We start from the raw sequence: 22976 nt of genomic DNA, 5'->3' as shown, positions 1-22976 counted from the left end.
ATGTTTACAAGCGGGAGTTGAGTTTATACTTAGTACTCAAGGCTTCGGGATATTTTGAAATTACGAAATCTCAACAAAAATAGGTTCTATACAGATTTGCTAAGCTTTCATCCCCTCATCGGTATTACCCTGGGGATTTAGTGTGCTTATCCATTGCCAATCCTCAAGGTTTTACAGGTTTCAATCAACGCACCAAAGAAAATAAAAAAAAGGAAAGAGCACCAAAAAGAAGAACAGAGGAACAAACTACATGAGCAAAGGCGCCTGCCATCCCAACAGTATGGAGATGAATTTACATAAGAGATGTTTAATTCAACATAAACAGAAGTGGAATATGCAGAGATTATAACATCCAAGGCATTGCTATGTCATAAAAGCATATAAAAGAGCTAGAATACAAATAATAGAATAGCAACCTTAAACAAGACCTATCTTAATTAATAATATAACATGTAATGCAATCCCATGTTTCTCTTGATTCTTCCACATTGATTCAAAACATTCCACTTACGATGGAATTTAGTCATCATACTGCCGAAATTAGTTTAGGCCCTTCTGTTCTTATCTATTAGATGATGATCAAAGACAGCTAGTTTTAAAGGCAAAAACTTAAATCCATCCCAATATGAAAAAGTAAAGAATAATTACAGAGCACAAAAAGATTTGTGATATTTGCCATCTCTTAAATCATTAAAAAGCAAAAAAAAAAAAAAAGGACAGTTCATTGCAATTCCCTTTCTCTATTTATGGTTTACATAACAATTGCCAACTCACTAGCATGTTTTCCTACATGAGCTGTAAAATTTATTACCATGACACCATACCATTTACTAGACCTACTATGCTATACATTAATGAAAGGAACAAGAATGGTGTATAAAACTGACCTAGGCTTTCTCACAAACAAAATCCATAGCACTGAAGAGGAATTGCAAAACTCCTAGAGATAGAAAGGAAAAGGAAAGGGGGAAAGGAAACTGCAATCTGATTAAGGGCAAGGATTAGGATATCTTGCATGAACCTTGTTGATCTCTGCAATTATTTCCATTGTAGGATGGATCTTAGAAGCTTGAAGAACTTCCCTTAGCTGCCATGCTTTAGTTGCCCCAAAAACAGCACTTGCAACAAGAGGGTGCTTCAAGACAAATGCTGCCAAAGAGGACACACAAAAGGGAAACCTGAGTGAGAATAGAATTTAAACGAATGCCGGCAATCTGCTAACACTGTTCATACAGCATTTGACTGGTAACAGAGACAACTAGGGACAAGTTGAATTATGTACCCACACAGGACCCTTCTCACAGGCTGAAATTAAGACTCTTCAACTACTTTCCATTATTCTTGTGCATTCTGGCATCTAATCATTCGTTGGATTCATACCCAAAAAGCTGGAATATTCATATGATATGAAAACTAAAAGTAGTAGAAAAGTGGGAAGGAGGAGAGGGGATCCATGCATCAGGATACATGGGTCACAGATGAGATGGTGGCCTAGTTAAGATACAAATTTGATTGTTTTGAGCAGCATTTTCTCGTCTTGCATACAATAAAATATAAATTTTGCAGCTCAATTTCCACAGTTCAACTATGGAACCTTTTCAATAGGTGCATAGGATATTATTCTCCTTTAATGCATCTGTTTTTTCCAATTGATTATGATCAATATGCTAGGTTATCATGAACTTTTGCAATATCAGTCTCCAAAGGTGTCATGTGAATAAGGGATAAGATTGTTTCAGAACTCTGACAGAAGGAAAGCCATGTCATCTCACAACAAGAAAAAACATAACATATAGGGATATTGCATTTAACCATTGACCATTATCCAGCAAGCAATAGTCACTGATCATACCAATTGAAAGAGATGCAGGAGAGAAGCCATACTTTCCGGCAATATCTGCATATTCCTGCAAAATTACAAGGCCAATTCATGAAAATAAGAACTCCAAAAGCATCACATTGAAGATATTGCAAGTAGACAGTTTGACAATAGGCAGGTTAACCAATATGCCACTTTTGTTGTAAGTGCAACCTAATTAAGCATACAAAAGAACCAAAGAGGTCAATTTTTTTTAGTGAAAGGGAGGGAGAGTTACCCACACCATAACACCCGAGTCTGAATACTTGGAATGTATCATCAAAGACTCGAACCCAAAACCTGTGGTTGCTAAACAAAGGGTTGTGACCATTGGTATAAGCCTCAATTCACTAAAGAAGTGAACTTATTAAGGTCAAGCCCAGCCATCCTGTTAAGACCAACAGAAACCTTTCTTGCAAACAGCACTTTGACACATACTGATACTCAAAGTGACCAGCATTACAGTGATACGGCAATTGTTTTCGGATAAAACATACCAGCATTAAGTCAGGAGCCAGTCTGCTTTAAAGGCAGTCTATTGGACATGGTAGGGATGTGAATCCAGGCTATAGGAATGTACATAAATGGAAACTTCATGATTCAACAGACATGTGAACCGTCTTTTCAATTATAAAAAAAAGAGTGTGGTGGAATCTGAAGGATTCTGAATACTTTTAACTAACAAATCTCAGAACTCGATACTGATATCAAGCCTACAAGCATGGAAATTGAAGAATTTATAATGTATTAAAAGGAACTTATATTAGTGAATCCACTTCAGTACCTTTGGATTGCTTATGTTAATAACTAAAACTATAACTGGAATAACCAGCTCAGTACATTACTAGTATAGTTAAAGTCTTCCAGACCATAAGCCTGCAAGGTTTCTGACATTCTTAACTTCTGTCTTTGGGGGAATTTTGTCTCCTGTGACCCATAAAATTAACATCATCACCACATTCTTAATGTTGTCTCCAGATTTCATGATATATACTAACATGTAATAAACTAAGAGATCTGTATCTTCTGTGTGGATGGAAGAGACTTCATATCAGATACAGAGGTTCAGACAATAAAGGAGATAAAAGAAGCAAGGATCAACCAAATTAACTGTGAAACAGAACCATTAGAAAGACAGAAGAGCAAGTCAGCATTTTTTAAATCCACCAGTAAAGAAGTAAGTTGGTTTCCATTCTTTAACAAGCAATCTTTTAGTGATCTTGAAAAATTCAGAACTCAATTGATGCACATAACATGCTAACCTGAACAGCTGATTTCAATATGGGATTGGAAAGATTATATCTAGATTCACCTTCAGAATATCTTCCTACAAGGAAAAAAGAAGAAAAATCAACAAGAGCGAAAACTAATGAACAAAAAAAATTCCAATGTTAGCTATTAAAAATTTACAGATCATGTCTTCAACCTCGGAATAGATTCAATCATGCATCTGATGGACCCCCACCAGGAAAGAAATACTTCCCAGATAGTATGCCCATTGCCATTGGACTGTAAGCCAACAAGCTAATTCTGAAAAGTTTTCATTCAAATGAGATGTTTGGCCAAGTTTGTACGCATAATAAGGTAATATTCAATATCATTAGACAACAGGGAATGCCAATACATAAGCCTAAAAGATAAGTAAATGATATATTCATCAATTCGCATGCTCAATTTGAAGAAGATGATGATGATTATTATAGTCATATTTTATTTCTATCCAAGGAAACGAGCTTTGACTCCTAGATTTTTGTATTCAGTAGATTAATATTATAAAGTACAACTAAACAGCAATGTTTTTATGCCATGTTACACGGCATCTGCTTGACTCTCTTAGTGTTGCTTCTCATATGTTTCGATGTTTAGCATAGTGATACATTTATTCCATAGAATTTATATTAGCCAAAATCTTAAGTTGTTAAAAATATATTTTTCATTTTTCTCTTCATTAATATTTTTCATATCCAAAAGATCTTCATGTTTATTAAACCAAAAGGTGACATATTTATTCATTAATTTAATAAGGAAATAAAAAATTTGTACCTATTACTCTATATGCAAAAAGATTTTTATCATGTGACATTTCTAACTTTTACCCCCACAATGCCTCACAAAGAGTCTTCTTGGAATCCTAATCATGAAGGCTAATATCAGCCAATCACAACCACTATGATCAGAATCTGATCTCTTACAGGGACAACTCCAGCTCACTCACATGTCCTTCCCTTGGTTCTCCTCTTTGGCTCCTGCAACATCCACAAATTCTCTCAACTCCTCCCCCCCCACCCCCCGCGCCCCCCCCAAAACCCTGTGGAAAACTTCCCCAACTGGATATAGTGATAAATGATTGATAAGGATATGAGGAGCATTTTGATGAAGATGTTGGGGGACAATCTCTCAAAGTCATGATCCCATAGCATGGAAGGATAACAACGATCGAAATTTTCATAAAGCACATGAACTCAGTTACATCTTTACTTTACATGGTAAAGCAAAAATATTACATAGGATTTGGGAGTTTCTAGATATTTCATAAGATGAGTCATGTCACACTTCGGCCCCACTATGCACGAGGTTGAGAATAAATTTGATTGCATCTCTCTCCAAGCATGTATAAAACTACCAAAGGTGAAATAGGGTAAATAACAAATCATGCTATGTGATAGGGAGATTATTGGCACAAATGACTAATCCAAGATGGCTGCATTGTCGCAAATTAACTGTTGCATCTACATGATAAATATAGATTCAATACAAATAGTGGTCCTAAGGTGACATAAGCTACTGAGTAAATGGGTCATGTTTTGGACCAAGTGTTTAACAAGGAAGTGGTTCACATCAGGTGCAAATCGGGCCATCTAGATTCCCACAAACTTTGTTCGTTATTTGTATGGAGAGATGATCAGATGACCCATTTAAGGGATAAAAATATCACATTACATTCTTTTTTCTTCCATCAACTCTACATGTTTAAATATTGCGTTAAATGGCCTCTAAAGTCACAAAGATGAAAAAAATCATGCCACATTTCTGTTGTAAGCTCTCCATAACTCCAACCCCAAGCAGCCCCCACTTTTATTACATTTTTATAATTGCCACTCCTTTCCCATAGGCTGACCACATGTATTGTTCATGCAACTGCTAGTGCTAAATAATGAATTCAAAAGTAGGCAATTAAAATGGGATATCATTCCCTATAGTCCAAGTTCATCATAAGCCTAAAGCATAAGATCAAACTCAAATCATCTTATGATCATCAAGAGGAAATAAGTTTAAATCATCACCCAAATCAAAATGCAAGAAATCTATCTTTTGCACTATGTTAAAATGTAAAGGAAAAAGACTACACAAGCTTATATATGTCAAAGAGAACATTGTTAGAATTATGCTTATCTAATAAGTCCTTATATAAGAAGGACATATTTAGTATGTCTCTAAACATGGTATGTACTTGCTTTTCAAGTATGCAATTCTTTCCTCATGTACCTATTTCTCATCTATTTAAAAAGATGGGATCTCACTAATGAAAAAAATTTCTTTCAACTTTTCCTTTCTAACTTGGTATCAGAGTAGGTCGCCGCCCCTCTCGACAACCCTAGACCTTCACTGTCCCTCCTTCCATAACAAGCCGCAGTAGCCCTCCCGCATCACCCCGAGCCACAACAACCCAGGTTGCAACCCCTCCTCTTCGCCGACAACCTTCAAGCCCTAGCCGCACCAACATTCCAACTCCCTTCTCAAAAAATCCTACCTGCCTCTTCTCTTCTCAAAGCCTTTTAAACCACCGCCACTGCCACTTCCTGTCTCCTCGTCAGCCTTCTTCATCGCCTTCTTCCTCCATTATTAAAGATCTCTAGCAATGGTTGCCTCTGGTTTTTGCTAGACTCTATCCGCCGCCTAGGACGTTGGATTCTTGTCCTTGCTGGATCCTTACTACTGTAGTCCTAAAATCAATCTGTTCACACTACAGCAATCCATTCTTAGCCATTTTGGAGGTCTAATTAATGCTTCTGCTTGCTGTTTGCTGAAATCTGCATGATTCTACAAGATTGCCTGAGGGACCTTCTATGCATTCCGAGAAGCAATCATTCTTAAACAAATCAACATAGATTCCTTTCCTATACCATGCAAAAATCCTTTAGCTGTCTTTCTGGCTATCTACTAATCACAAAAGTGGTACACTACCCATAATTTCTCTGACAACCATGTAAAAGTGTCCTTTCTTCTCTCTTTTACTATCTAGCTATCTGATTATATCTGTCCTCTCTGGCTGCTACGGCGTCCTTATATCACGACAACAAACAACTCTCGACACCTGACTTTCGGCTCTGACATTGCGACAAAGAATCTACCAACGACTATAGTAAAGTTCAATGGCACTAACTACCTTTTGTCAGCCCAATCGTTCAAACTATTTATTGGTGTCCAACGAAAGACATGACATCTGATTGAAGATCCTCTAAATTTCAAAGATCCTACCTATAATGACCGGCTAACTAGTGACTGTTGTGTTATGTCATGGTTGTTGAATAGCATGGAGAAAAAAGTTATTACTGGTGTCACGTTCCTGAAAAAGGCTAAACAAATCTGGGACACCCTTAAAGAGATGCTATGATGAACAAAACCATCATAACATCAATCACTCCATCATCCAAGCATTTAGCTAATATTTTGACCAAGTCTTTGTCTTTTGGTATTTTTAACTCTGTGTAATAAGCTAGGTATTTTTGATATATATGCTCTAGCTTTGAGGGAGAGTGTTCGAATTATGCTTATTTAATAAGTCCTTATAAAGAAAAGATATATTTAGTACATCTCTAAATATGGTATGCACTTGCTTTTCAAGTATGTATTTCTTTCCTTATGTATCTATTTTTCATTTATTTAAAAAGATGGAATCTCATTAGCGAAAAAAAATTCCTTTGAGCTTTTGCTTTCTAACAAACATAATCCGGATTTCAGTGATAGATGGCTATGCATAAGTGAACCTAACAAGTTACCTCTCATGGTGGCAGCATTCAGCTAATGTAGTGTCAAATTTTCAACAAAGCAAGTTGTAAGAGTTCTGGCAAAAAAGTTGCCAATTATTATCCCAAAAAAACAGGAAGGCAGTCCATAGCTACAGCAAGATGGGCTCATACCTGCAAGGATACTAAGTTACTGTTGAGCCGAATATTCTCAGCAAGTCGAAGGAACTTCATCACCCCATATGGTGTTTCATTGCTAAGACCAATATATCTGATCTACAAGCATGATTTCTTCCCAAATAAAACTACATGTACTCTTAAAAGAATTTGGCAACCAATGTCCAACCATGATTGCACACCTTACCAGCATCAACAGCTTTTCCAAGAGCACCAAGCTGTTCCTCTATAGCCACAGATGCATACTGTCGACTTGGATCATATTCAGTTTCTCCAAACATTGGAACATAACTGGAAATGCAGTGGAAAGCCTCAGAAAGAAGTTCCTTACTGGATAAATTATATCTATCTGACTCAGCAATTATTCAGCAGATTTGCCCATAGAAAAAGAACATATTCATACATACCGGTCAGACCAATGTATCTGATACAGGTCAATGTAATCTAAGCTCAGTCTCAACAAAGTGCATCAAGTCAAAAGAGAAGTAGAACAAAAACTTTTGGGTTAAACCTTGAGTACTATATAGAAATTAGTCTCTCAACATCTGACAATAGATCTTTCTTCAAACACACTTTTATATTAATATATAAACAATTTCTGTACACAACAGTTATTTTCGGAGTAGTAGAGATGTTCTACTGAAACCTGTGCCATGAAAGATTTATCAATACCTAAACAATCAAAGAAACTAATTAATTTCATTCCGATGTAGAAATTATTTATACAATTCCATAGCATAGCCATGGACTTTTTCTATTATAGCATCCAACTGCAGCAGGCCAGCACTATATTTGTTTTTATTTCATGTTTGTTAGTGGTGAACTACTTTAGTTTTTTCTTTTATTATTTTTTTTTACACATAAAGCTTATTATTTTGCAGCATTGTGCTCCAATTTTTCACTATGGTTCATAACCATGCTTTAGAGATGACTAAAAGGGCATCAAGGCTCCCGCCATTGCAGTGTCGGTGGAGGGTCAGATGTGCGCAGCTTACCTCTCTATGCAGAGAGGCTATTTTCATGTTTCAAACCCATAACACCTAGGTCACCAATGTTTTCGTGCTTTAAAGATGGATACATTCCCAAGAACCAAATTAAGCTCTTCCTGATGCAGTGAGAAAAGGAGGAAGCAATGATTTGATCGACGAGATTATTGTTCGAAGATCAACATGCAAACAGAAGAAAACTAGATTGAAGAATACTTTCTTTGGGGAAAGAAATTCTCACAAGAAGAATTTTATCAATATCTCAAAGGCCATCCTTTATAATATATCACATGCATATTTGTAGGACATGATACCCTAACATTAATTCGGGCATTAAACCCAATGCAAAATCATACTCAAAATAGGACTCGATAATAAGAAAACATGCTAGGATTATTCTATTATAAATATGAAAATGTGACTAAAATTTGATATTGTCCATAACGAAAAATTTATAAGAAAATCTGCTGAAAGCTCTAAATCTGCCTATGAATCCACAGGTTCTTTCAATGCTTGGCATGGTCTAGTTGATCATAGTACTTGCTAGCTGCATCTTGTGCTGCATCACTTCCCTCCTTGCCTTGGATCTTACAGAAAAATAGGAAACTTTGGAAGGGTCACTTTTTTTGTCAACTAACCTAAAAGTTTGTCAGCAATAAAAGACATCTCCCTACCACCTATCAGCTTTCCAAATTTTAAGCTAAGCCCCTCTTTCCCGTAGTTTCCTTAATCAAGGATTTAGCATTAATTCAAAGGATATACGTCAAATGGAGATCCAAACAAAAAAAGTACTAAATTTGAATCCTTCAAAATTCAGAAAATTTGGAGTTTTACATTGATTTATAATACCCAATAACATGTGTTTGGTACAAGGCTTGTTAAATGGCTGATATTAGTAGACTAGTTGAAGATTTGATAGGTGAGGTTGCTTGGTAAATGTTAAAGACTAAAGGTTTAAACAACGACCGCCAATCCGAAATTGGATCCTATGCCAGCCGACCAGCAGTACAGTTTGGTATGGGTCCATGCCAGGCCAAACCGATAGGGCAGAGAAGGAGAGAGGGAGAAGAAAGAGAGGAAGAAAGAGAAGGAGAGGGAGAGGAAGAAAGGAGAGAAGGAGAGGAAGAGAAAGAGGGGGCATCCGGTAGATGTCGAAGGCCATCCGAGCTCTTACCAAGCTTGGTAAGAGCAAGGGAGAGAAGGAGAGAGGGGGAGGTCCTTACCGGGTGTCCAGAGGCCTCCAACAGCTTCCGAACAGACGGCGATGCTGCCGCAATGTCTTCGATGGTTGGCGAGCCCGCACCGAGGGGTCTGAGAGAGGGCGAGGCCGAAGGAGGGCCTCCGCCCTCCCAGTGCAAAATAGAGGTTCGCCCATATTTTGCCTTTTTTTGGGGGTTTATCGCGCTAAGTCGGCAACTGGATTTCCGACTTCGCCTATTTTGTTTTCTTTTATCATTTTAGTTGAAGTTTGATGAACGATGCTTTAAAAATTTGTGCTGGTTTGGAGTAGAAACTAAAATGGTCACCTGACTATAGAGAGGAAAGGAAAAAAGAAATAAGTTGAACAAAATAAGAATTTAGTCTTGAGTCAAAATTGATAATTAAGAGATCTTTATTTCAATTTTTGTATCTAAGCTTCATTATACAAAAATGAACGCAGATAGACAAGGAACTCCAAATAACACTGTGATCAAGTTTTGACCATGATGTTTCTGCCTTGTTGCCCATGAATCTCTATTTGTAGGATATATCATCAAAAAAAAAATACATGCAAATAAAAAAGTAAGATTCCAACTATATCATTGTATCATGCAAAAAATATTCAGCAAAAATTATGCTTCAAACATGTAATGAACAAAATTTTCTTATTAGATAGATGCCCTGGAATATTATAACCATATGACCAGCCCTTGTCAATGTTAGCCACTCATATTGGAAAGAATGACCGGAGGCACATAAGACTACAGCATCAGTAAATTATTAAATGCAAAAACCTTGATATATTGATGTTTAAGGAAGGATCCTAGAAAGACATTTCATCAATTAGGACTGTCAAAATATTATCACCAAAAGTGGGCATGGAACATGGCCGCAAAAAATAGAAACCCAACAATATTTTTGCAGACTTTTACAGATAAGTCATCATGATGATTACTACAGGATAATTCTTTAGTATTTAAATCATGTAGCCAAGAAAAGTTTGATGGGAGTAGGATGCCACTCAAAGCACTTTATGAAATGGCCCAAAAAATCGCAAGTTGAACTAAACTATCTCATTCCAAATAATAAGTTGAGCATGGGGTTAATTTACATGTTGTGCAGATGACCTTATCCGGCACTCAGTATATTTCTATAGCTATGAGATCAACATAAACAAACAGAAAGTACAACTTCAACATCCAATACAGCATATGAGGTTAAATTTATTCGACCATTAACTGACATTGCAAAAGCCAGCATATGCAAATAATCAAGTCTAGCTGATGGTAAAGGTATAGGAAGGTGAAATTAGTGCCACTAATAGCCTAGGACATCCTAGCTCTTCTATAATTGTTAATGGTGATTCAATGATCAAAATGGCTGAGCAACGAAGTAGGAGTGTTTTCACATATGATTAATAATTAATGCCATCACCAAGAGGAAAACCTCCAGTAAAGAGCATCAACTCTTATCTCCTTGTATCACCTTTAAGAGTCCCTCAGGCTTATCATATATTTGACAATTAACATAGTTATAGAGCTCACATGGCAACATGAATACAGATGCCAAAAAGAATAAGATCCTGAAATCTTAAACAAAGTGATGCTAATGTGTATATCTGTGTATTTTTAGCATTGTGTTTTGGGATGATGTCTTAATTAGGTTCTGATCTTACAGTATGAGCTGCAAAGATAATCACCAATCTTTACTTGTCAAGGAGAATCTTCCCTGTCTAGATTCTTTCCTTATCCAAGAGAATCTTCAATAGTTGCTCTATGGTTGAATGAGCCTAAACTACATAACCTCTAAATTAGATTTCTCCTTGCACTGATTGGTATTTAAAATCTGATAGGTGGTTCTTGCATCATTCTGATACTTTAATAAGAAACTTCCATCAATTCACAAAGGGCAAACTTCAGGTAGAGAAATGGTCCTGAAACTGCTCTCCAGATTTAGACTCTGCCCCATGCATCTTTCTAAACCCATACAGAGGGGATGAGGCTTGCAAGTTGAGGTATCTATGATATGTATATGAGTATAGCTTGAAGGTTAGTATAGTAATTAACAAACTGTTTTATAGTTCAACCAACTTGTCATATTCTATTACAAGACAAAAAGTTTCCTATAAAATCATGAAGTGTTAATTTAAAAGGTTCAGGCATGTCACAGACAGATGAATCGATATTACTGTTATGATCAACATTGACATGAGTTACAACTTACGGAGTCTATTCTAATTCTACTTGGATGTACATTGATGCCCAGTTGGACGTCATTCTATTTAACTATCACCTCTCCAAGGCAACAATCATATGACAAATATTGATGTCAGACATCCACTTTAGAGTTTAGACTTGTAATATGGTTGGAAATATCCGTTGAATCATAGTACCAAGGAATCCTTCAAGTCAGGCAGGCTATAAGCCAACGAAGGTTAAGGCACAACAGGTTGGACCTCCTTCAGGTCTTTTGGCTAGGTCCAATCTGTTGGGCTCAAGACTATTCTGGACTATATTGGTCCATATCCCAACGTCGATTTGTCTACAGCCAAAACCAACCTAAAAATATAATGAAGTGTGCATAAGTATAAGCTCTACAAAGTGCATACATGCATCCGTACACTTACAAAAACATGAATTGGTTAGTTATGGGTTTGGCCAATTTAAAATAATAGCAGGAATGGCTTGGGCTGGTTTTGAGGACTATAGCCATTGAGTATCGAACCCCGCCTTGGGTAATAGACCAGGCTTGCCCACTAAAATCCCTTGTAGGAATGCAAGATGATAGTTATTTCAATTCCTCTACTTGTCAAAAAGGACAATGAAAGGATCTCTTCAAGGATGGGAGAGGATGTCGTTTGGTCCTCTCAATTCGAAAACACAAAAAAAAAAAAAGAAACTTAGTATTGATATATATCCAAGTACTGAGTTACAACTTTCCAGCGACCAACCCTCACAAATGCACATGCATGCACCAATCAAACCAATCATATCACTATAAAATGTAACCTGCTCTTCCACTCCCAACCATATGGTTGGCTTCTGTAGATAAATAAAAGCAGTAGGTGTCGACTCACAGATATACCTTTTTCCTGACTATAGAAGGTGCCCAAATATAAAAACGCCAGAAATCATTTAATGATTCCAAAATACACTTCTAATAAACAGAATTGCACGTAATGATAAATATCGAACCTGTTATCAATGGCCTCTAAAATATTATTAGCATCCAAAGATTTAGGCCCCCCTCGAATCCAAGTCATCTGGCTAGATGGTCCAGTAACCTGTGGGCAGAGTAGTACAGTTACTTTAATAAATGTTGCATCTGGCATAAAAAATATGTAAGAAAACTACAGGGGATTTTTAAAAAGTAATAGCATATATTGTATACATCTTGCATTTTAAATGTATAATTTTCTTAGGTAGCATCATGAATAATGGACTGAAATGGAAAACAAACGATAATTAAGCCAGACCATAAGACTTTTTGGGGGACATTTATATGAATAGTCAAGAAATATATTTTTTGTATCTGGAATGGCACATCATCAGAGCAAATTCTACTTCTCTTTCATCTCATCTAATCTGTTTCATATTCCTGCATTCCTGTATAGTATTCCTTCATTCTTTATTAAGCTGGATAGGTCCATGTTCATGATGACTCAGTACAACAATTGTTTGGGGAAAAGAGATGGCAATATCGTGTTAACAGGCAATGCTGTTGAATAAGGCACACATGATGATCTCAGAGTAACAAACTCAGATTGAACTTATCCAAAATACATAATCCTAGATACCCATGATTTTTAATAGGACAAGTCAATAATCTACACAAACACACACAATATAATCCCAGATGGAAGCAATATTCCAGGAACTATTAGAACTACTAGTCAGGTGATCCTAAAAGAAAATTGAACATAGCATATAAAAAATGTTTCTACTTTCTGAAGGCATGATAAAGCATTAATGCTGAAAGACTATGCCATGCAAGAAGTTCAGGTGGGAAATTAATCCTTAAAACATATTTAACACAAAAAACAAGCCTTATCTATTTGGGGCCAGCTTTATGAATTTTCCCTAATGAGGTCATCGATGTCCTATGCTGCTCATGTCAAAGCTGCTTCAAATGGTGATCACCAATGGATCCATTTTAGGTTACTCTAAGGTTTCTCTTACACATTCATTTTTAAATCTAGAATTTCTAGCATTAAAACTTATCTGCTTCAACATATTCTTTTCTGCACAACCTATTAACTATCTTAAACATAAGAAACAAAAAAGATAAAGCATCCAAATACACATTATAATGCAGATAGAAGCAAAGCAACATAAGTATAAGAAGGAGAGGCTAAAAAAAAGCAGGCAGTGCTTCTTCTCTATAAACAAACATCCCTATGAGAAGGCACATATAAAACGTCTACAGTATCAAAAAAATAGAACTTAGTTCACAAACCTGGATAATTATTATTTCTCTAGATTATTGTATAATTTTCTTGCAGTATATTTCTATCAACAGTTTTGTTTTGAAAACATTCTGTGTATACCAAGACAATGTGAATCTATTATATGCTGAAACCAACTATAACAGATTATGGCCATCTGCTATCTATCAATAATATGGATATCTACATATACATGGGTATGCACAAATTCTTGTATACTATGACGCCTCATATGTGTCAGAAAAATGAAAAATGCAACAAGTTGCATAGCTTGCAGACAAGTTCGTAACTGGCACAACTTTTAGAGTTATCTAAATGCCAAAAAATTGTGTTGGAATAGTTACAACCAACTCAGAGAGCATTAGTTGTTGGTGTCAAGACTGCTATTTCCTGTGGAAAATTAAAGGTTGAAAATAAGTCCTGTGACCTGCTCAACATGTTGCTGGCACACACAGATAAGGTTAGCTTCCAAATGGCACACAGAATGATGTCTGTTAATGGATGAGGATCAGCTAAGAATCTATCTGCGAAATCATAAACAATTGACATCTAATACACCATGGCTAGCACATAAATATTGATGGATAACTACCAATCTGTCCCTTCCTCTATTTCTTTACAGATAATTTAAAGAAATACACAATACCAAGTACCAAAATTTGGTCCTCTCAAATTAATAGTAGAAGGCATACTGGTAAGCTCAATTATATTGATCATTTTAGGTATACCTCCAGAAAGAGCAGAAACTAGAATGTTTCCCTCTAAAAACCAATCCTTGTATAGAAAATTTGCAAGCAGTGGCCCTAGATTAAGGGGAATCACAAGGTCATATTTATCCATTTCATCAAATATATTCTTCCCCGTCATTCACACATAACAACGAACAGTACAGCGGCGATTCAAGCAATAACTACAGAAGATAGCAGCTCCACTGCAAAATAAAATAAAACAAAATCTATGTCACTTGCGGAAGAACGGAATAAAAAGGAAAATCTCTCCGCGTGTCTCTCTCTCCCTCAAACAAGTTTCCAAATTGAGCCTACAACAGTATTCACTTTCTTTTGTAGATCAATTGCTTATTTTCATCTTTGTTTCCTTTTCTTAATAATCGCCAAGTAAATAAATCTGAAAAGCCAACAGTAACTAGTACAAGCATCCACATAATCAATATCCATCCAATCCACTCATAAAACTAAAGGAAAACACAGTAAGATAAAAGGCAAACATGAGAGGACCTTGGTAGCCACAACGACACGGTCGCGCGGTATCTTCCGCTCTCTCATCCAACGACCTAGATACTTCTCGCTCCACCTCTGAGTAGCTCTTCGCTGAGGCACCGATACCTTTCCATCACCCAAAAAAAAAAAGATTTTTCTTTTTACGTCAAAGAAAAGACTTCGAGCATACAAGCTAATAAGACTTAAAACAACAAACCAAGAACAGGAAAGGTGAGAGAGAGAGGTCAACATTTCAGCGCTGTCAAAAAAGTTGACGCCGCCTAATCGAGAAGGCGAAAGGACTGCGGCTCTACGTCATGGTTCCTAACGAAAAGAAGAATACTCGTTCAAATCCCAGAGAATTGAGAGAGACCGAAGCATGAAACGATGAGATCGGGAGCGAGGTGGAAGAGAGCGTCTCTCTCCTCTTTTTGTTGTGCAGCAAAAATCGTACGTATATTTGGTCGGGTCTCGACTCCCTGCTCTGGATACGGCGATTGGAGAGACCACGAGGGGACGGCGGAAGAAAGTTTCCAATGGTCACCACGAGAGCTCCATATAAAATCTCTATGCGGGTGCCCGTTCGATGCTCTCTTTGAAATCCCTCACGTGCAATATCAACCCATCATTTTTTTTCTCGTATCGTGAAATTCATCAATTAGGATAAGTTCTTTATCTATTTACCATTCCTTTGTCATGTTAGATGATTACTACTTATAATAATGTAATAATGGCCATTATATAGCAAGGACTATTAGTTAACATTTTTATTGGTCATTTAAATGAAATAGTTTTGAAATAGGGAAAATACGCAATGTCAAGTTTCAGAATTAGATTCTCTCAAATGCACTGGGAACAAATTTGTGATGGGAAAAAAGAAAAGAGATAGAGAAAGAGGATGAAGAGAAAAAAAAAAAAAAAGATATATAGAAAGATTTATTCATTCTTCCTCGTTGATCTTCTGGCAATGTAGGAGACGAGATCTAGCAATCTGTTTCATTTTCTCAATGGATGATAGATGTTTGATTTAAAATATGGATGGCTACGTATCAATATCGAAAAAGATCCAAAAAATCTTAGCATGGTGAAACACCTTCTCATGTCACTGATCCAAACTAGTTGCAATATTAATAAGGAAGGCAAAGCGAATGAAAGATAATGGAAAAAAGCAGAGAGGGCAAAAAAAGTTTCCTACCACATTGGCAAAAAACCCACCTTAATATATTGAAGAACAATCAAATTACAACTTATAATCCAGATTGAAGGATATATCATTATCCAAGTTTAAAGACAATTTTCATAGCTAGAAGATTAAAGTTGTGCTCACCTGAAACTCCAAAGGCATGTCTTCTAAATTGCTCAATCCATGATGTTCTATAAAAGGCCATGAATCACTATAATATCAAAATTGAACATCAATCGTAAGCTTTGAGACTAATCATAGGAAGTCGGAGAAATAACAGTCAAAAATCTATTGTCAGATAAGCCCAATACATGAAGAGGTGGGTCTTAAAAATCACCCTGAAGTTCCTAATCTAGGAGTATCCTTAGAACATTTAACACATCGGCTATCCTGAAAAGTCCACATAAATACAAATCCACCACTCCAAAATAGTTTCTATCAAATAACCACCAATCAAAGGAATCCAGGTCACCAAATTCGAAGAAAATCTACAAATATGACATATTCTATTTTTTTTTGATAAAATGACATATTCCATCTTTGTTGACCACCCCAAATATGAACCGAGAGTAATGCAAAATAAACCGTCATCCTTAAAAGCATATGGAGAACGGACAAAACTCCCTCTTTGTTTGCCAAGTTGCAACATCTTCATTACTACCTGTTGTAACCAATACCGACTCCTTTATTTATTTTTTTGTATTTGGCATACTAATTTTATTAAGTGAAACTACCATCAACATAAAGCTTTTCATCAGTAATAAAACTCCAATTGTCCCAGCTTCCACTAGTCTCCAAAACAAAAATACAAGCTACGACTATTTTTATAGATATTTTGATAACCCAGATGTTTCTACCGAGGAAAAAAAAAAAAACACATCCTGGATGAGCTTTAAAATCAATGATGTCCCTATGTAAACATCCCTTGTTCTTATAACAAAAACAGCATGATACTTTGGAAGAACGATACATTGATAAATTAGATGACTTATACCTTGTTGGTGGGTCCGCCCATGATGGGTCCGACCCAGATATCCGACCAATATTATTCAATATGGGGCTCCATTCATGGGTAAACAAAAACTACCCAGTAACCACCCATATACTGGTAACTATCCATATTCTAGTAACCACCCATGACTTGAGGGAGTGGGAGGTTACGGGAGGTTAATGAGATGGTTATTTAAGAAAGAGGGATGCATGAGAGAGTAGAAGTGTGTGCAGGCTCAACATATTTAGAGGCTTAAAGTTAAATATTAAAATATAATTTTTTTAATTAAAATTTATATAAATTTTTACTAAAATTTTATTTTTCTAGCTTTTTGAGATGAAAAATTTTTAATTAAATTTTTGTAATCAAATTCTTCTAATATTTCTTTTTCAATTGATAATATAGCCAATCCATTTAATCTTTCTTGAGACATTGTTGATCTTAAATAAGATTTTATTAATTTTAATTTTGAAAAACTTCTTTCTGTCGAAGCAACACTTACTGAAATTATTAACATTATTCTAGAAGCAATATATGCATTTAAAAAAAAGTCGAGTCATCTTTTATGATTGAGTATGTCCATTGGACAGCTATCTTCCACTTGTATAATTTTTTTAAAAATTTTTAGCTTTAAAAATAAATCTAAATTATCAATATCATAGTAGTTATTATATTTTAAGGAACATTAAAGATTAAACTAATATTTTTTCAAACTATTATTGTCTAATGACTTCAATTTTTTACCATTAAATAGAAAACTAAAAATATTTTCATATATCTTAAATTATTCAAATCTATTTTGAAGTAGAAAAATTACTTGATCTACTATATATAAGAAATAATCAATTCTAAATGATTCTTCAAGAGATTTTATTGTTTCATTATTAACATCCTCATCAAATTATTTCTTTCTATGAATGATATACTTATCATAAAATTTAGGTTCTATTTTCATTTCAGATGCAATTTCTTTAGAAAAAATCATAGCATATGCAAATCCATCTTCTCTATATTTTTTAAAAAAAGAAAGAAGACTTTTTAATTGTTCTACAGCAACATCAATGTATATATCTTTTGATTGTAAACTTTTGCTAATTGAGTTAACAACAAATAATATATCATACAAAATAGTCACGCCCAATAAAAACTCAAAATTTTCAAGCTCATATGTTGCTTAGCAATTAGCTTCACTTTTAGTTTTAGGATCTTCACTAACTTCTGCTAATTTCAATAAAGTATCTCTTATTTGTAAAGCTTAAAATCTTATTACTTTAACACTTTTAATACGACTTTTCTAATGTGTTTGTAATAATGATTTAAGAGTTAGACCGAAAATATTATCTTATAAAATTTTTCATCATTTAGTGGAAGAAAAAAATAGTAAATATATACGTTGTACTACTCTAAAAAATGATATAATTTTAGTACAAGAACTAGCCATATCACAAAGTACTAAATTTAAACTATGACAATCATATGGTGTATAAAAAGATCTAGAATTTATATCTAAAAATCTTTTTTACACTCCTTACTGTTTGTCCTTCATATTAGATCTATTATCATATCCCTGTCCTCTTAAATTATTAATATCAAGTGTAATATATTTTATTTCATCCATAATGATATCAAAAAGATCTTTTTCGATTGTATCATCTACTTTTAAAAATTTTAAAAAATATTTTATAATTTTGATTAGACTTGATAAAATATCTACACATCATAATATAAAAGATATTTGCTTATGATGACTTGCATCTGAAGTACAATCAAGTATTATTGAAAAATATTTTGCTTCTATAATTTTTTTAATAATTTTATTTTTAATTTTACTTGCTAATAAATTTATCAATTTATTTTGTACATTATATCTAAGATAATGAATATGAATTTTATTATCTTTAATACGTCGAATATGTTCTTGTATCATCGGATCGAATTCTGTAATTATTTCAATTAAACTTAAAAAATTTTTATTATTTTTTTGATATATCTTTTCATTTTTTCTACAAAAAGCTAAATTATTTTTATCTAGAGTTTTTACTACAGCAAGAATTCTTAATAATACTTTTTTTCAATATTCTTCATCTCTATTTATTTATTCTTGAGTATTTTTATCAATTATTTTATTTTTTAACAATCTCATTTCTAAATCAACCCATGAACTCATATTAATAATATACTCGTTACTCATCTCATGACTCTTAAGCTTAGTACTAAGATTTCTTCAATCTTTGTGCTAATATTAGCTACTTTATTTATGCTAGAAGCAGAATTAAATAATTTATAATAAAAATAAAATATTTTGTCTAAGTCTTTTGAATAAACTACCCATCTTCTTTCATACTTCTCTCTATTTGTCAACTTTTGAATATAGTATGTAGTAGAAAAATATCTTGAAAATTCATCTTTAGAAAAATCTATATCATCAATTCTAATTAGATCTTTTTCTATTAATAAATCACTCAAATTTGTATCAATATTTATCCATTGACTTGGATCATAAATATTTTTAGGAATGCAATCATTTAAATTAACAGATTGATTCTCTTCATGATGACTTTGAGGATCATTTTGAATCTCTTCATTGGCTTCTTTTTATTTTAATATTTTATTATCATCTAACTCTAGAAGATTATTAACTTGTTCATTTAAGGAACATTCATCTATATTTTTTGATTTATTATTTTTATTACTTATAAAAAATTTATCAAGAGCTCCTTTTTGAGATTGTATTAAACTTTCAACTTTTTTTTTTTTGAAGCTTTGAGTAATCAGATTCATATTTTTGAGTTGATATATTTAAATTCTTATTATGAATTATCAAAAAAATTTAACTATTATAATTATCTTATATTTTTTAAATAGCTAATACAGGATCAACAATCAAAATTTTTAATTCAATGAATCAAGTATTAAATAAAATAGAGATAATATATAATAATATAATATAAATTTTAAATTAAATAAAAAATATATAAAGATTAGAACAATAGTATTCGATTGTTGAATACTGATTGCAAATGAGATGAAAATCAACTAATTTATAGTATCTAATTGTTGAATGCTATTGTACGAGAGTGTAAACTGCAGAAAATATGAATTAGAGCTATTATCAAGAAGAAGATTAAAGAGAATAATAAAAGAAGAATTAAAAAATAGATACTATAAATTAAAAAAACTTATTTTTTTTGTAGAAAAGAAGAATTGTATTAATCTAGAGAAAAAATGGATAATCCTATTAAACTTACAAACACAGAATGATCCAAACTACAAAACATCAAACACTTCCCAACCCCAATCAGTTTTGAGAATTTACAAACTTTCCGAAGGAGTACAAAAGTAGATAACAAAAAAAAATTCAAAAACTGAACAAGATTTTATATTTCTATGAAGCTGTATATGTTGTGTAAAATATGGGTCATTAACAATATTTTTGTCAAAATATAACTGTATAAGAAAACAATCTATTTTATAAAGAAAATGGCCGTTTATAAAGGTTTAAAGAAAATGACCGTTGGCGGCTAATATTAACGAAGCAGCCGCCCACCACTCGACTCTTTTTTTTGCCCTACGCTGCCGCGCACAGTAACTGCCCACAGTCTGCCACGTGTTCCTCGAAAATGAAAAAAAAAAAAAGATCGACGGACCTTTCGTCTTCCACTCCTCCTTGCCACCAGTGATCGGCCGATCGGCCATCGGTGATCTCTCAGTCACTCAGGATCTCTGATGAGCGACGCCGTTCATCTTCTCACAAACCGAGCAGGGGGGACCTGGGGGTGAGGACCTTCTAAAAAATAAAAAAAAAATCATCCGCGGTCATACCACTCGCGGAGACCTTTAGTCCTTAGAAGAGTTTGACGTGCGGCGCCGACAGCCCGATGCTGTTCATCTTCTCGCAGGCCGAGCCGGGGGGAGGGGGGCGCTTGGGGGTGGGGCTTTCTGGAAAACAAAAAATCGGCCTGAGGGGGGCGCCTGGGGGTGGGGGCTTTCTGAAAAAAAAAAAAAAAAAGAGATCGTCGGTCCATCGTAGCACCGCTCGCGAAGACCTTTGGTCCTTCCGTGAGATCGTGACCCGTCTTCATCGCCACTGCCACCGGTGACCGATAGACCGCGCACTCAATCATTTTTTCTTGCCGTGATGTCGTTCATCTTCTCGCGGGCCGAGCGAGGCACCGGGGCCATCTGGGGGCTGGGGGCGGTCGGGCGGGGTCCTGTCATTCGTCTTCTCGACGGCTGAGCAGGGGCTTGGAGGTGGAGCCATGAAGGGAGACCTTATCGAGATGGAGGCGAGAAGGGGGAGGTAGCGGGGCCTGGGGGTGGGGCTCTAAGGTAAGGGTTTCGGTGGCCTTGCCCTTCAGCCGTCTTAAGTGCGTGGGAATCTCGTATTGAGTGCTGGAGGCAACATTGAGATTCTCAAAAACTCTCTCTAGTGTAGAAATCATCGAAAAGTAATAGATTCTTGAACTGTGAAAATATAGGGGTCTTTCCGTTTTGTGATTGCCTCTCTGGCCTGTGATTCGTTTATGAGGACGTGCTGATTCGCGGAACATAGCGACAAGGATCTTGGATTCCGCTGTGTAATGATTAAGTAAGGTATACAATTAATTTACGTTAATAATTTTGCTCAGAAATAATGTTATGTCTTAACACGTTTTTGGATCATTTCCTACATTGGTATCAGAGCTTTCATGCTGTGTTCTCATTTTGGCATGCTCCTGACATGAAATATGTAGTAGGATTGCATCCCACATTACTAGATTTCATGTTCATAGGCCATTCATGGTTACATACTTAAACAAACCTTTTTCTATGTGATTTCGTAATATAGTATAGCCCTTGAATAGTAGATCAGATCTAGAGAATTTGAAGGGTTAACTCTACCTGGTTTGAGAGTTATGGCTAACCCTAATTTCGAGTCCAATAACTTTGACCATGTGTGATTCTCTGTACAGTAACTGTTGGCCTATGATTTCAGTATGGTTAGAAAGCCCTTGTTGAAAGCTTTCATTTGGTCAAAATTTCACGAAAAATAGAGTCCAGATGAGTGAGATATGAACGGTTAAAGTTTTAACTGGAAACATGCACGATTTTTTGGTGATTCTAGCCGGAGAAGATACCCGGAAATTGTTCGCGGTCTTGAACACTCTCGGCCGTCGTGCAGGCCCACGCGCGCTGGTGGGGAGTGGGGACGCGTGTGGACTCTTCCCGAGCACGTCAGAAAATTCTGGAAATTTTTGTGTGGACTTGTCTCATCGTTATCCAGGGGGTTGAGGCTTGGTGGGAGCTTCAATGATCTGTTTGGATGGTCACAGTACTTATGACTCTTAATTATGAATTATTTATTCATTTTCTCTTAGAATATTTGTAGAATATTCATGGAAATTGAGAAAATTATGGGACCAGTGTCATGATCTCTCTCCATTTATAATCTGGACGTGTGTATTTGTATCTTCCGGTTGTGATAGACACATGCTATTTTGTTTTTTTATGTAAATCCATTTGAAGAAAAAAATTTTTAAAAATATTTTATTTTCTTCATTGGCAGCCATGGTCTATTATACCAAGGAAGATATTTTGAATTTCAAAATGAATCCAGAGCATTCTTTTAGTCATAATTTTAATGTCTTCATGACTGTGGCTTCACGGTGAGTTATTGGGAGCGAAGTTCATGAGCAAGGTTCTCTTGAATGCACTACTAGAATACTTATGTGCTGCTCAACAGAGGATAGAGGAGAAGGATTACGGTGAATTTTGCCGTGTGGTTGCCGAAATTGAGATGGAAGAGGAACACTATATTATGTCTAACGTGAGAAGTTCCACCATTTCTATGTTTCCTGCTTTTCGTAGTGCAAACCATGTTGGGTTTGGCACTAAGAAGCATGATCCATGGCCCTGCAAGATGGGAGAACACATTGTACGTGAACAGATGGTTCTTGCTGTAGCAAGTGAAGAA

General features: G+C 35.2%; 1 protein-coding gene across 2 annotated transcripts; it reads right to left on the bottom strand.

The window, feature by feature from the left end:
* Window positions 1-644: 644 nt before the first annotated feature.
* On the bottom strand, window positions 645-15380 carry LOC105059931 (uncharacterized). 2 transcript variants are annotated; one of them, XM_073244074.1, is made up of 9 exons: window positions 15100-15380; window positions 14868-14975; window positions 12383-12471; window positions 7185-7293; window positions 7000-7101; window positions 6859-6880; window positions 3121-3185; window positions 1853-1907; window positions 645-1149 (listed from the first exon to the last, which is right to left on the bottom strand). In XM_073244074.1, exons 2-9 carry the CDS (start codon window positions 14913-14915, stop codon window positions 989-991), a joined length of 651 nt encoding a protein of 216 aa, XP_073100175.1. In that variant the 5' UTR covers window positions 14916-14975; window positions 15100-15380; the 3' UTR covers window positions 645-988. The 2 variants fall into 2 exon arrangements, with proteins under 2 accessions (XP_073100175.1, XP_073100176.1); XM_073244075.1 differs by lacking the exons at window positions 6859-6880; window positions 7000-7101 and having other exon boundaries at window positions 7190-7293; window positions 15100-15378.
* Between the last annotated feature and the right edge of the window lie 7596 nt (window positions 15381-22976).

This window comes from Elaeis guineensis, chromosome 10, assembly GCF_000442705.2.
Source record: "Elaeis guineensis isolate ETL-2024a chromosome 10, EG11, whole genome shotgun sequence".
Taxonomy (NCBI): domain Eukaryota; kingdom Viridiplantae; phylum Streptophyta; class Magnoliopsida; order Arecales; family Arecaceae; genus Elaeis; species Elaeis guineensis.
Note: the sequence above shows the minus strand (reverse complement) of the source record. Positions and strands in the feature narration are given on the sequence as shown.